This window comes from Cherax quadricarinatus, chromosome 7 (assembly GCF_038502225.1).
Source record: "Cherax quadricarinatus isolate ZL_2023a chromosome 7, ASM3850222v1, whole genome shotgun sequence".
Lineage (NCBI taxonomy): Eukaryota > Metazoa > Arthropoda > Malacostraca > Decapoda > Parastacidae > Cherax > Cherax quadricarinatus.
In genome coordinates, this window is record NC_091298.1 from 62,635,467 (window position 1) to 62,649,694 (window position 14,228).

The 14,228-nt window shown below is 40.5% G+C and overlaps 1 protein-coding gene across 2 annotated transcripts in view; it reads right to left on the bottom strand.

Annotated features, from left to right (window-relative positions):
• Window positions 1–2,840: 2,840 nt before the first annotated feature.
• Window positions 2,841–14,228, bottom strand: part of LOC128686927 (collectin-12-like) — a 32,533-nt gene continuing 21,145 nt past the window's right edge. Inside the window, exons 2-6 of one of the 2 annotated variants that reach the window (XM_070082595.1) lie at window positions 10,903–11,105; window positions 7,028–7,199; window positions 6,239–6,360; window positions 4,884–4,986; window positions 2,841–3,212 (exon numbers count right to left, since the gene is read on the bottom strand). In XM_070082595.1, the coding sequence (XP_069938696.1) occupies window positions 3,049–3,212; window positions 4,884–4,986; window positions 6,239–6,360; window positions 7,028–7,199; window positions 10,903–11,105 (764 nt within the window). In that variant the 3' untranslated portion in view covers window positions 2,841–3,048. The remainder of the gene's footprint in view (window positions 3,213–4,883; window positions 4,987–6,238; window positions 6,361–7,027; window positions 7,200–10,902; window positions 11,106–14,228) is intronic. The other variant, XM_070082594.1, reaches the window with a different exon arrangement.

Sequence of the window (14,228 nt, forward strand, 5' to 3'; positions counted from 1 at the left end):
CACAATCAAAGGAATGACAATCGAATACATTAGATTTATTAATAATTGCCATAATTTGTAGGATCGTAGAGGACATGGAACCGAGCAAGGCAGCTGAGAGTGGATATAGTATATATACTCTGTTGAGTATATATACTATAGCTGTTTTTGGACACTTTTTACCTACTCTTTACATCCTGTCACATCACAAGAAAGCACAGATTTTAAAGGGTGATACAGATGGCTCAAATTAGAGAAGAAAATGTCATAATGGTGACCTTTTTTTTTGGTTTGATAAAGAATGCTTTCATGCAATTATTTTTATCTTTCCGATTTTCTACTTTTATACAATGATTAATTTCCACATACCATGCTGCTGTTTGTGAAGCTATAGTAATCAGGATGAAGGGATGGTGTTGGGCAACTATAATTTGGGATGTTTGTGCACGCACGTTGTTAATGACTCCTGACGATGATATAGTATGACGGAGATGGTCCTGTTCATCGCTTCTGAGAACAGATGTTTAGATATTTTATTTTCTGGGAAACTATAAATGATTTTACAGACAGTAGTGTAAACTTGTGTAATGGTTCAAGGAGTACACAGATGTTGTAAGCATATATTAATGTAGATTTAACCTAGGATAATTCAATAAAATCAATGCGACTTATTGATGTATTGTGAACCCATACACTAGAGAAAATGACAGCTAGGATGAGGAAGCAGTTGATGAAAAATACTAACAAAATGGAAAAATATGCATTATTATACTCACAAATAAGTGCTAAACCCTTAGGTGTTATATATAATAGCAGGGGAATGGAATTATTATTATAATTATGGGGAGCACTAAACCCGTAGGATTATAGTGCATGGAAGGTAATCATGCTTCATCTCACGGATGGGCAGTTTAAATTCCTTGAAGCAAGAGAAGTGATATAGCATTATTTTCTAGAACTGGTAATGTATCTTGCTACCACTCTCAAGCCATTAAGGTCAAGTTATAATTAAAACTTTATTTTTTGTTACCTCATTTATTATACATTCCTTCATCCCATTAATTCTACATTGTTATTGTTACATAATGGGGTTCAATGTTGTTAAAAAACAGAGAATATAAAGTTGTCTTGTTACATAATGGGGTTCAATGTTGTTAAAAAACAGAGAATATAAAGTTGTCTTGTTACATAATGGGGTTCAATGTTGTTAAAAAATAGAGAATATAAAGTTGTCTTGTTACATAATGCGGTTCAATGTTGTTAAAAAACAGAGAATATAAAGTTGTCTTGTTACATAATGGGGTTCAATGTTGTTAAAAAACAGAGAATATAAAGTTGTCTTGTTACATAATGGGGTTCAATGTTGTTAAAAAACAGAGAATATAAAGTTGTCTTGTTACATAATGGGGTTCAATGTTGTTAAAAAACAGAGAATATAAAGTTGTCTTGTTACATAATGGGGTTCAATGTTGTTAAAAAACAGAGAATATAAAGTTGTCTTGCTTTCTTGCTCTTGTTAATTTATAGAAATTTGAACAGATTAGTTAGCTGATTTGAACTTTTCTTCGAAAACTTCTAAATAAACTCTATTTTTGATAAATTAGACACATGTGCAACTCATTCTCCTCCTGTTCTTCAAGTTTCTCCTGTGTATGGACTGATGAAGCCACTGTGTGGCGAATCGTTTCCTCAATAAAGATACCCAAGAGTTGCACATGTGTCTAATTTATCAACATGTCGGTTCTCTGAACCATTCATCTACAAACCTGTCAGACACTGCAACTTATTGGGATCTTAATACTTAGGAATTCTTCGCTTGCCTAATTCTTGGGCACGACCTACTTCCACATTGAACTAATGTGACACCACCTATGACTGCTACACCTCTCCTGCCATACGGTTTATAAGCTGCTTCTCCGCTCATCTGCCGTATTCTACTCAAGATTGATGGACTGAACACATCGACTCAAGGTTGAGGGACTGATTACCTCATTCTCCTCCTGTTCTTCAAGTTTCTCCTATGTATGGACTGATGAAGCCACTGTGTGGCGAAACGTTTCCTCAATAAAGATACCCAAGAGTTGCACATGTGTCTAATTTATCAACATGTCGGTTCTCTGAACCATTCATCTACAAACTCTATTTTTGAAGCTTCTGACAAGCAAGGTTAGGCAAATATTAAGATTTTTTTCTTCAAATAATGTTCCTATCACCCATTTCAAACATCACTTTAGAGGCAGAGGCTGAGTAATAGTACGTATAGACCTTCGGCCACTACTTACTTATTTACATGTGTTATCAGCTAATAAGCAATATTGTACTAACAAAAAACTGGTGGGTAATAGTGTCAGCTTCTGGGTATATGAATAAAATTCTGTACGTAAAAACAGAAATCACTTCGGCAAATTTTTCTGTAGTTGAGAAAGACAAAATACAATCACTAGAGAATGTTTATGGGAAACGTTTCGGTCCTGGGACCTTTGGTTACTTCAAATGATCCTAATGAGTGCAATTTGTCTCTTTCTCTATTACTTGTTAGTATCATATACCCTTATATCAAATGTTTTCAGTGTAAATGTGTTATGGTTACTTTTCCATTTGATCTATATCTACAAGTATGTATAGTATACTAGCTCTGAGATGTCTCAGTTTTAGTTTGGACTCGATCTCGGCCTAGATGTACTTCTCATGTTCTCCCACTAAAGTACCAACAAAGTCTTCTTATTGTAATAAAGTTGGTAGAATTACCGACAATATGTAAAGTAAAAGGACACAAGTGCAACTAATGTGACATTTATTGTGGCAACGTTTCGCTCTCTAGGAGCTTTATCAAAGCTTTATCAAGCTTTATCAAGCTCCTGGAGAGCGAAACGTTGCCACAATAAATGTCACATTAGTTGCACTTGTGTCCTTTTACTTTACAAAGTCTTCTTAATTTGTTCCAAAACATTCATGATTAAACAATGCGCGTTTTTATGTGTAGCTGTGAAAGCGAAGTACAAGCGAAAACTAATACGTATTTGTGAGCACATACTGAAAAATATTAGCTGATAGCATGATGAAGTCACCTCAGAGCTCGAGGAAGGGAATTTGACAAATGAAGGAAAGTTGCTGGTTACACTGGTTATCGTTCCAAGCTCCCTGGAAGAGCATAACACAATCTTGGTCATGGTCATATTTCTTGTAGTTGTTGGGCTGTCCCTTGTCCCACTTAAAGTAGCTAGGCCGGCTTCCTGTGGAGGTTAACAGTATTCAAAGTTTATTCTCTATAAAGATTACAATGTTGAATTTACAGAATTTGGTTGTTGTGTGGTTTACATGTAGTTAAATAATGATTACAGAGTGTACCACTAGAACGCCTAGCATGGCTAGGCATTTCGGGCAGACTTAGTTTAATTCTTTATTTTAAAACATTACAAATTATGAGGTAAGTTGGTATTATGGCTAAGTGACTAAATACTAGTTTGTGAGTTTAGCAATGTGAATGCTTTTGTTTTGGCACAGTACATAGTTTCAGTATTGGAGTATCATAGGATTCATTATTTTAAGATTGAGATTAATATTTCTGTTTATGGTCAAATGGATGAGTGAGTGTAAGTGTGAACCACCAGGTGGTATTCGTGTAGTTAGTTGATGGGGTGTATCAGGGAGATAAGATGTTTTCTAATGGTAGTTTTGAAGGTGATGAATGTGTCTGCAGTTCTAGAGTTCTCAGGTAGGGTGTTCCAGATTTTAGGGCCTTTGACATACATTGAATTTTTGTAAAGGTTTAGTCGGACACGGGGAATGTCGTAGAGATGTTTGTGTCTGGTGTTATGCCTGTGGGTTCTGTCACAACTATCAAGAAAGCGTTTTAGGTCAAGGTTGATATTGGAGTTTAAGGTCCTGTAGATGTAGATTGCACAGTAGTAAGTGTGGATGTACTGAACAGGGAGTAAGTTTAGATCTATGAAGAGTGGGGGGGTGTGTTGCCAGGGATGGGATTTAGTGATTATTCTTACTGCAGCTTTTTGTTGGGTTATTATTGGCTTTAGGTGTGTTGCTGCAGTTGATCCCCAAGCACAAATAGCATAGGTGAGGTATGGATAAATGAGTGGTATAGTGTGAGAAGGGCATTTTGCGGCACGTAGTATCGTATCTTGGAGAGGATCCCAACTGTTTTGGATACTTTTTTGGTTATGTGTTGGATATGGGTGCTGAAATTCAGGTTGTTGTCAAGGTATAGGCCTAGGAATTTGCCCTCATTATGTCTGGTAATTAGAGTGTTGTCGATCTTAATGTTAATTTGTGCATCTCCTGCTCTGCTACCAAACATAATATAGTAGGTTTTGTCAGTGTTAAGCGTAAGTTTATTGGCTGTCATCCAAGTCGATATTTTGATCAGCTCCTCGTTAACAATGGTGTTGAGGGTGGCAAGATTAGGGTGAGAGATGACATAAGTCGTGTCGTCAGCAAAGAGAATGGGTTTCAGGTGTTGGGATACGTTTGGAAGATCATTGATGTATATGAAGAAGAGCAGGGGACCAAGGACACTTCCCTGCGGAACTCCAGTATCAAGTGGCCGTGTTGTTGATGCTGTGTCTTTAATGGTAACATACTGATACCTATTAGTAAGTAAGATTTGAAATAAGCAAGCGCATGGCCTCTTATGTTGCTTATTTCTGCATATTTAAATACATCAGTATTATACATGTAGGCAAACAGCTTCACGCATACACCAGTACATACATTCTCACACCAACGGAACTATTATATTCATAAAAACGCATTAGACCTGCGTGATACACAGTAACATACAATACCTGAAAAATCTATCTTTATCTCAGACCATAAAACGCACTCTTTTTCTTCTCCTCTAAAATTTAAGATAGAAAGGGAATGGAAGAGTAGGTTGTGGAACTCACCATCAGAGAGTAGCCAGTCGCCTTCTTTGTGTCGGTCAGTCAGACCAATCCAGTAAGCCTCCCTCTGTATGCTCTTCAGTACCACTAGTTGTTGCTCCTCACTCTGTGACCATAACAGAATTAATAAGTGGTGGGATAAGGGAGGTGTGGTGGAGCAGTGTATGTAATGGGTTTCTAGCTTTATATCAAGAAGTATAAACAATAGAAGCCCCATGGTTAGACTTCAACTTTAGCTTTAGTTAGGCCATATTTACATTATGCTGCTCAGTTATGATCTCCACATTACAGAATGGACATAAATATGCTAGAAAACATATAGAGAAGGATGACGAATTTGGTCTCATGTATCAAAATTTTCCTGAGATAGACTGAGGACACTGAATTTATACTCTCTGGAAAGGCGTAAAATTAGAGAGGATATATCTGAAGTGTTTCAATGGAAAACAGGAATAAAGGGAATAATAATAACGTGCTGAAAACATATAATTACGGCAAGATTCGCAGAAATGGGTTCAAGATGGACAAATTTAGGTTTAGAAAAAATATAGAAAAACACTTTTTTGGCAACAAACTGGCGAGTAGCGTCACTGAAACGAAAGCTTTGAATAGCTTTAAAAATAGATAGGACAGGTACACGAGTGGGTAGGAGTTGGACCTGTCTAACATGGGCCAGATGATGAATTAGACGCATGATTCCAAGATGTTGTTGACAGTGAAAATTAACCATTAATTGAAAAAAAAAATAGCATTTGTCTCTGGGATGGCTAAAGCCCTCTTGGATGTGGTGCACCACTTTCTGAGAAATTCTCGGATGTAACCATAGCCACGTTCCCTTGAGAGGGAATTTACCTTGGAGTTAGAGGATTCCTGATCAATTAAACTGGTTTCACTTACTGTAAAGGTGAAATATTTCGGAATAATGATACCTAATTGTGTCTTATCGAGATTGGTTGTACCTTCCACTTCCCTGATTGACTTTCATATCCTCCACAATGTAATATTCCAAAAGTATAACTGTCGAAAGGATGCTAGAACATTCTTTGGAGTGGTAGAAAACTGGAATGGAATACAGACGAGGCAGCAAGTGTTACAGCCACTGTGAAAAAAGAAAGACAAATACAGATATGTTTGCGACTTGATAAATTTTAGCCCCTTGGGTGGGCGAAACGATGTCAATAAAGACCCACATAATACTGTATTTGTCTCTAACCATCGTGTCGATATTTTATATTTATATCATATGTGTCTATGCTACAGATACTGCGTTTTAAAAACTCTATGATAAAATGAACACCGAAAAGAGATCACTTTGAAAATAAATCTGCTTCTGTAGCCACAAACAGGTAACAACCCACCTTGATAGCTATGAGCTGTGCACCATCTTGTGCACAGCGACGCTCTGCCTCTTCGTAACGCAGTTTAACGTTGTTAAATACTCTGTACGCGAATGTGCACGCCATCGTGTAGCTGGCAGGTGCTAAAATAAAGCAACAACATTAGGAAAGAAGAAAAAAAGTTAATGTGACTTTTAAAAGATAATGTCACAGGAAACCAACATCAATAAAATTTGAATATATAATGTAATACGTTAATTAAGTAAAGTGGAATCATTGTAATAGTGTATGAATTAATATTCTGATAAAGAAAATGTATTAAACACCCAGAAATATCACTAAATTTTAATAAATGTGTACAAAATGTGAAGGTCAAGAGAAAACAAAGATAAAGGTACGGGAAGATGAAGGTACGGGAAGATGAAGGTACGGGAAGATGAAGGTACGGGAAGATGAAGGTACGGGAAGATTAACCGGCGAAAAGAACAATGTCCGTTAGTAATATTAGCAGACAATTAAACGTTATAAGTGAAGATGATGGACATCTGTAAATGTCCAACTTGGGAAGGAGAGGGAAGAATCTAGTGACTGGGCAACAGAAAATACGATGCACAAGCTGAATGAGATGCTACCTTGTCCTCGACCGTATGTACTCTTCAATAATTTAGATTTGCTTCCCAGTGTGTATTACAATACACACAACAGGTAAGGTTACCTGATAGTGGCCAATTTTCTTGTAAATCTTGTAAAACGATACTGAATCTCAAAGCACCAATATCAACCCGAACTTCTGCAGGAGCCAGCACAAACCTCTGATGGAACCATAAGGAGGGGGTTTCTGTCCTCTCAGTAAGAAGAGCTGGGCACCTGGGAAGGGCACCAGGGTAGAGGGGTCAGGCACACACTCCAGAAGACTGCACCGACCTTCTCTGGCTCCGACACATGCCACTGTTCCATCGAGACAGCCATTCTCACGTATGTCCTGTGTGAATGTGAACAAGACACGTTAACATTCATTGCATTCTGGTTTCTGCTATGTACACCATAAAGTTATTTCTTAGGCACGTGCGGCGTCAGAGGCGAATAATAGATGCAGTGTAAAGACCGATGGCAAAGTTACGTTATATTAAATTATTTTGTTAGGTGGATTGTAAAGTTTGACTGTATCTTAGCATCTGCAAAACACAATACTGTCTCTAATGTACAACGTACCTTATCTTGTAAAAGGATTTCCTTGAACCAAATGACCTTCAATTTATCAAGTTAACATCCCCCCGCTGTCGGGGCAGCATAACATGTACGCTACACTTCCTACGAAAATAACTTGGTTAGGTTACCCAGAATTAAATTACATTATTTATTCCCTGATTATGACTATGCCCATTATCACAATTGTGTGCAACCACTGCATATATTAAAAAAAGTTGGTAATATATTTTTATGGTTAAATTATGCAAGTGGGGGGAGGGGGGATGAAAGGTATTCATGCTCAATTCAGGGAACTGGAGCACAGGTCCAATTCCCTAGATCAAAAGCCCCTCACCAGCGTCAAGGAACCTCCCTTGAGGGGGTGGGCCTGGATTGATTCTTGGGCTGGGCATTATGCATGGCCAAGTCTCCTTAATCCTGCTACTCCTGGTTCATCCTGTAGTAAACGTACCTATTAGTTACTCAGCTGCTGTACATCGCAAGCTTGGGAGCACCTTTTGTAAACCTTTGACGTATCATTGATGAGTTCCTATAGCTTTTCTACTCTCGGAGCCAGGCTTGTCTGGTGCTTGCTTGGTTAACCAGGCTGTTGCTGCTGGCGACCCGCCGGCCCACACATCAATCACAGCCTGGTTGATCTGGCACCTAGTGGAGATACTTGTCCGGTTTCCTCTTGAATACTTCAACACTTCGTCCTAACAGTGTTTCTGATGAGATGCTAAATAGCCAGAGACCACTGATGTTGATACACTATTGATCTGCCCACGGAGCTCCTACTCTTTCCTGGGGTTATTTTGCATTTCCTCCCTTATCTCTCACTCGAGTATATTGTTATGGCAGTGTGCAGATTTGAGCCCTGGCTCTCAAGTACTTTCCACATATATACAGTGGTCCCTCGTTTTTCATAATTAATCCGTTCCTGGAGGAGCTACTATAAACGAAATTTACGATTTGCGAATCAATTTTCCCCATAAGAAATAATGTAAATACAATTAATCCGTTCCTGACACCCAGAAGTATTAAAACAAAAAAAATTTTTACATGAAATATACATGTAGTACATAAACAATACAATGGGAAATGATGAATGAAACATTAACAGCATAACACTTACCTTTATTGGAGATTCTTCTTAGTGTATGGGAGACTGGAGGAGGAGAGAGAGTGGGTTGTTTATAGTTTGGAAGGGGAATCCCCTTCCAGCAACACCTCAGGTGCCAATTGCTTTTCTGGGGTTGCTTCTCTTCTCTGTTTCTTAATGCCACTAGGACCATCTTGAGAGTCACTGGAGTCCTGTCTCGCAAAATAACTATGGAGAGAGCTCTGTTTCTGGCGTCTCTTTAACACTTCCCTAAAATGGCCCAAGACTTTGTCACTGTACATGTTGCCAACATGGCTTGCAACAACCTTGTTAGGGTGATGTTTCTCCATAAATCTTTCCATCTTACCCCACATAGTAAAAATCTCTTTAATTTCTGAAGAAGGCACCTTCTTCCATCTCTCTTCCTCCTCCTCTGCAGCAAGATTCTGAGCTGCGATGTGTTGCTCTTCCTGCTGAAGCTCTTGCAGCTCCTCAGTGGTGAGCTCTTCGTTGTGGTATTCCACCAATTCTTCCACATCCTCCAAACTCACATCCAACCCCATGGAACTCCCCAGTGCCACAATTGATTTTACAACAGACATTGGCTCATCAGGGTCAGCCCCAAACCCTTCATAATCCCTCTTGTCGACACAATCTGGCCACAATTTTCTCCAGACAGAGTTCAAAGTCCTGGTAGTCACTCCCTCCCAAGCCATACCTATAAGGGTTATGCAATGGAGGATGCTGAAGTGTTCTCTCCAAAATTCCCTTAGGGTCAAGTGAGTGTCTGTGGTCACAGTCAAGCACCTGTGAAACATTGCTTTTGTGTAGAGTTTTTTTAAAGTTTGCAATGACCTGCTGGTCCATGGGCTGGAGGAGAGGAGTGGTATTTAGGGGCAAGAACTTTACTGTGATGAACCCAAACTCTTCGAAAATTAGGTCATCCAAGTTTGGAGGATGAGCAGGTGCATTGTCCATTACTAGCAGGCACTTGAGATCCAATTTCTTTTCCAGGAGGTAATTCTTCACACTAGGGCCAAACACTTCATTGAACCACTCGACGAAAATTTCCCTCGTGACCCATGCCTTACTATTAGATTTCCAAAACACACACTTTACTCTTCATAACATTGTTTTTCCTGAACACTCTGGGATTTTCAGAATGGTACACTAGTAATGGCTTCACTTTGAAATCCCCACTAGCATTAGCACAGAACATTAGCGTCAGCCTGTCTTTCATAGGCTTGTGTCCTGGCATTGCCTTTTCCTCTTGTGTAATGAAGGTCCCCTTTGGCATTTTCTTCCAAAAGAGGCCTGTTTCGTCACAATTGAACACTTGCTCAGGTTTCAGTCCTTCAGCCTCTATGTACTCCTGGAATTCATGCACATATTTTTCAGCTGCCTTGTGGTCCGAACTGGCAGCCTCACCATGCCTTACCACACTGTGTATGCCAGTACAGTTCTTAAATCTTTCAAACCAGCCTTTGCTGGCCTTAAATTCACTCACATCACTAGTTGCAGGCAATTTCTTTACTAAATCGTCATGCAACTGCCTAGCCTTTTCACAAATAATCGAAGTCATAAGAGTATCTCCTGCTAATTGTTTTTCATTTATCCACACCAATAATAACTTCTCAACCTCTTCGAGTACTGGTCATCTCATTTTTGTCAGCATAGTTACCCCCTTTGCAACAACAGCGACCTTGATTTCCTTTTTCTTGGCCACTATGGAACATAAGGTTGTGTAGGGTTTCTTATACATCCTGGACAGTTCGGCCACACTTTTACCACTTCCATGTTGTTCAATGATGGTTTTCTTAAGTTCAATCGTATTTCTCACCTTCTTTACCACAGGCTTGGCACTAGGAGCTTTCTTTGGAGCCATGGTGGCTTATTTAGTACTTGCAAGCACTAAAATAAATGGAATATTATGAAATATTTTGCTGGAGCACCTGAGGGGACCTTCGCTCACTGTTAAACAATGCCAGACAGGCTGCTGCCACGGCTCATGCTGTGGGTACATGTCCCCGACGAACTACGACTCGCGAGTCAACCTATGAAAAGCGAGTCCATGTTTTTACGAAAATACCCCTATGATTGGCGAAATTTACGATTGCCGAGAACTACAAAAAGCGAGGGACTACTGTAATATGTATCTCTCACCTGCGCTCCAATGAGTACATATTAAGACTTCGAAGGGTTCCCAGCAATATAGTGCTTTATTGGCTCAGTGTGGGTCGTGAATGATCACTATCTATTCCAACTCTGATATCTGCTGCCCTGAACGGGGCAGGATAGTATAACTTAAATATGGCTGGGCCTTAAAATGAACGGAGGTATGATAACAGCTCTTAGCCTGTAATTTGAAATGTATAAAATATAGAAAAATACTGACTGAGGCTGTGGAGAGGGAGCGCCAGAGGAAGCCGAGACATTGGTGGGCGCCGGCGGCATAACAGGCGAGACTACAACCAGCAGGTGTAGTGATAATAGCGGAAAGGTTAGGGGGCTTCACGTCCTGTGCCACCATCAGGAAGGTGGAAGTAGGGTCTCCCATGCTAGTCCCCACCAATGCTGCTACCACTACCACTTCCAGAACTGCAACAAGAGAAATTCACCTGAAGACTTTTATATACGCTAGTTTATCCAGCCTCCTAAGATTATCTTCATGTTTTCTGTTTTATTAAAATCAATTATTATAATGACTTTCATTGTTATTCAGATAAGCATGTAATACATTAATTATCCCAAACCGTCCATAACTGTTAGTGACAAAATTCATACAATAATTTTATCATCCTACACTAACTTTTCTGTATTACTTACTTCTCTTAATATTAACCTTCAGCATTATTCAGGAAATTAAATAATTTTACAGGCAATAAAATACACATTTGCAACGGTTCTGAGGGCACGTATTATATTATTCAGGGGGAAAACACTAAACCTGTAGGGGGTCATACAAACCCTGGGGAATGGGAGGTATTACGGTTCGACATGGACATGGACATGGACAACACACTAAGGTTCATTACGGTTCGATATATATATATATATATATATATATATATATATATATATATATATATATATATATATATATATATATATATATATATATATATATATATATATATATATATATATATATATATATATATATATATATATATATATATATATATATATATATATATATATATATATATGCCTGGACAGATGGGAAGCAGGTGGTGTGGGACTATACATGTGCATCTACCTTGGCTGATACCTATCTCCAATACACCAGGGAGGAAGGAGGGGCAGCTGCCAGCTTCAGGGAGTCCCAAAAGTCTAGAAAATATGGAGAACTTGCCCATCATTATATGTTTGTTCCCATAGGCTCAGAGACCCTTGGCTCATGGGGAAAGAGTGCATCTAAATTCCTTAAGGAGCTGGGAAAAAGACTCATCAGGGTAACTAGGGATCCCAGGGCAGCTAGTTTTCTGTTCCAGCGGCTCAGTGCGGCTGTTCAAAGGGGTAATGCCTGCTGTATTTTGGGCACACGCCCCAGCTCTGAGGAGCTGGATGAGATTTTCGCCATATAATCGGTGATACACACGTAACAACATGTACCGTATGTGCCACCTTTATATCAATAGTGTATCTCTTGGATCTTCTGTACCATATTATGTAATAAAATATTTCTATATATATATATATATATATATATATATATATATATATATATATATATATATATATATATATATATATATATATATATATATAAAGACCATGCTAGAGAGTGTATTGAATCTTTCCCTTGAAGATGGACAGTGGTTCCAAGCCTCACTTCCGGTCAGGCTTGGAGGGCTAGGAGTACGCAGATCCTCCCAGATTGCTCTACCAGCTTTCCTATCCTCTTCCATAGCATCAAACGAGTTGATAAGACAAATTCTTCCTGATACCCTCAGCGACTCAGCAGGAATAGAAGACCCTAGCTATGCCAGTGCCATCACTGAATGGGAGACTCTTGCTGCTCCAGCACCAAACCCTAGTGCAGCACTGGCTCACAGCCAAGCTGGGATGGCCCGATCGCTGAAAAGATGCTTGCCAACATGCTCAGGGCTGCAACATCAGATAGGGAGATTGCCCGTCTCCAGGCTGTGAGTGCACATCACTCCGGGGACTTCCTCCAAACAGTTCCCATATCGGCAATGGGAATGCGACTCGACCTTAAGACCCTCCGTATTGCAGTGGCTCTGCGCCTTGCTGCCCCAATTCACACAGAATATACGTGTATTTGCGGCGAAGCGCAAGCAGACCAATACGGTCTACAATGTAGACCCGGTCTACATTGTAGACTGGGTCTACATGCTGGCATGCAAGACACAATGAGGTCAACGACATCATTGAGAGAGCCCTTGCTACAGTTGGATGCCCAGCCGAGAGGGAGCCCTGATCACTAGCAGCCAACAATACCCACAACTCAGCAAACCGCCCCGACGGGATCACCATCTATCCTTGGAAGAATGGCAAGCTCTTAGCATGGGACTATACCTGTGTGTCCACACTGGCTGACACCTATATCCATCACAGCTGACACCTATATCATCACAGTGTGGGGCGACAGGGAGGAGCTGCTGACCACAGGGAGGAGTACAAGATCAGCAAGTACAGGGACATAAGCCAACAGTATCAATTTGTCCCAGTGGGATCAGAGACCTTGGGATCATGGGGAAAAAATGCCACACATTTCCTTAAAGAATTGGGTTCCAGACTCATCGACACCACCAGGGACGCAAGGGCAGCAGCTTTCATGTTCCAGCGCCTCAGCATAGCCATCCAGAGGGGAAATGCTTGCTGCATACTTGGCTCGCATTCAGCCTCGGAGGAGCTGGAAGAAATTCAGGATCTTTGATACATTGTGCCATTGTATTCAAGTTTGTTTTTTCTGTAAATGTATTCTGTTTATTAATAAATGTTCACATAAAATATAAAATATATAGGGGGTGGTAGGAGAAGAAAATATTCAAACAGCTCCGAGGAGAACCTTGAGTTTTCCCTGAGGTACGTTTATTGTCTTCTCTGAGGATGAAGGTGCCCTTTCCAGCTATAGAGGTGGTGCCTCCCTATATATATATATATATATATATATATATATATATATATATATATATATATATATATATATACATACATATATATATATATATAAGTAGTGGATTTTTCCACTGAGCGCACCCTTCCGGTTTGGGCCTTCCACTGAGCGCACCCTTCCGGTTTGGGCCTTCCACTGAGCGCACCCTTCCGGTTTAGGCCTTCCACTGAGCGCACCCTTCCGGTCTAGGACCAGCAGCTGGAGGGTCACCTTTTCACACCTAGGTGTTACTTCCGGTTTTGACCATGACCTCGCCCTCGAGACTACCTCACCCTTGACCCCCCAACCAATACCCCCGCCCACGACCCCCCTTCGCGACCCCGCCGTCGCGTCGCGCGCCCCGCCCGCGCGCCCGCCCGCGCGCCCGCCCGCCCGCGCGCCCGCCCGCGCGACCGCCCGCGCCCTTCGCGACCCCCGCCCGCGCCTTCTGCTGCGCCTTCTGCAGCGTCGTCCGGATCGCCCCCGCGCCTCGAATTTTTTTTTCTTATGATCTCCTTGGATCCAGGTTTTTGGATTCCCCCCTACGGGGTTTCGAATTTTTTTTGAATTTCATTTTCTTGTGCTCTCCATCTCCTCAG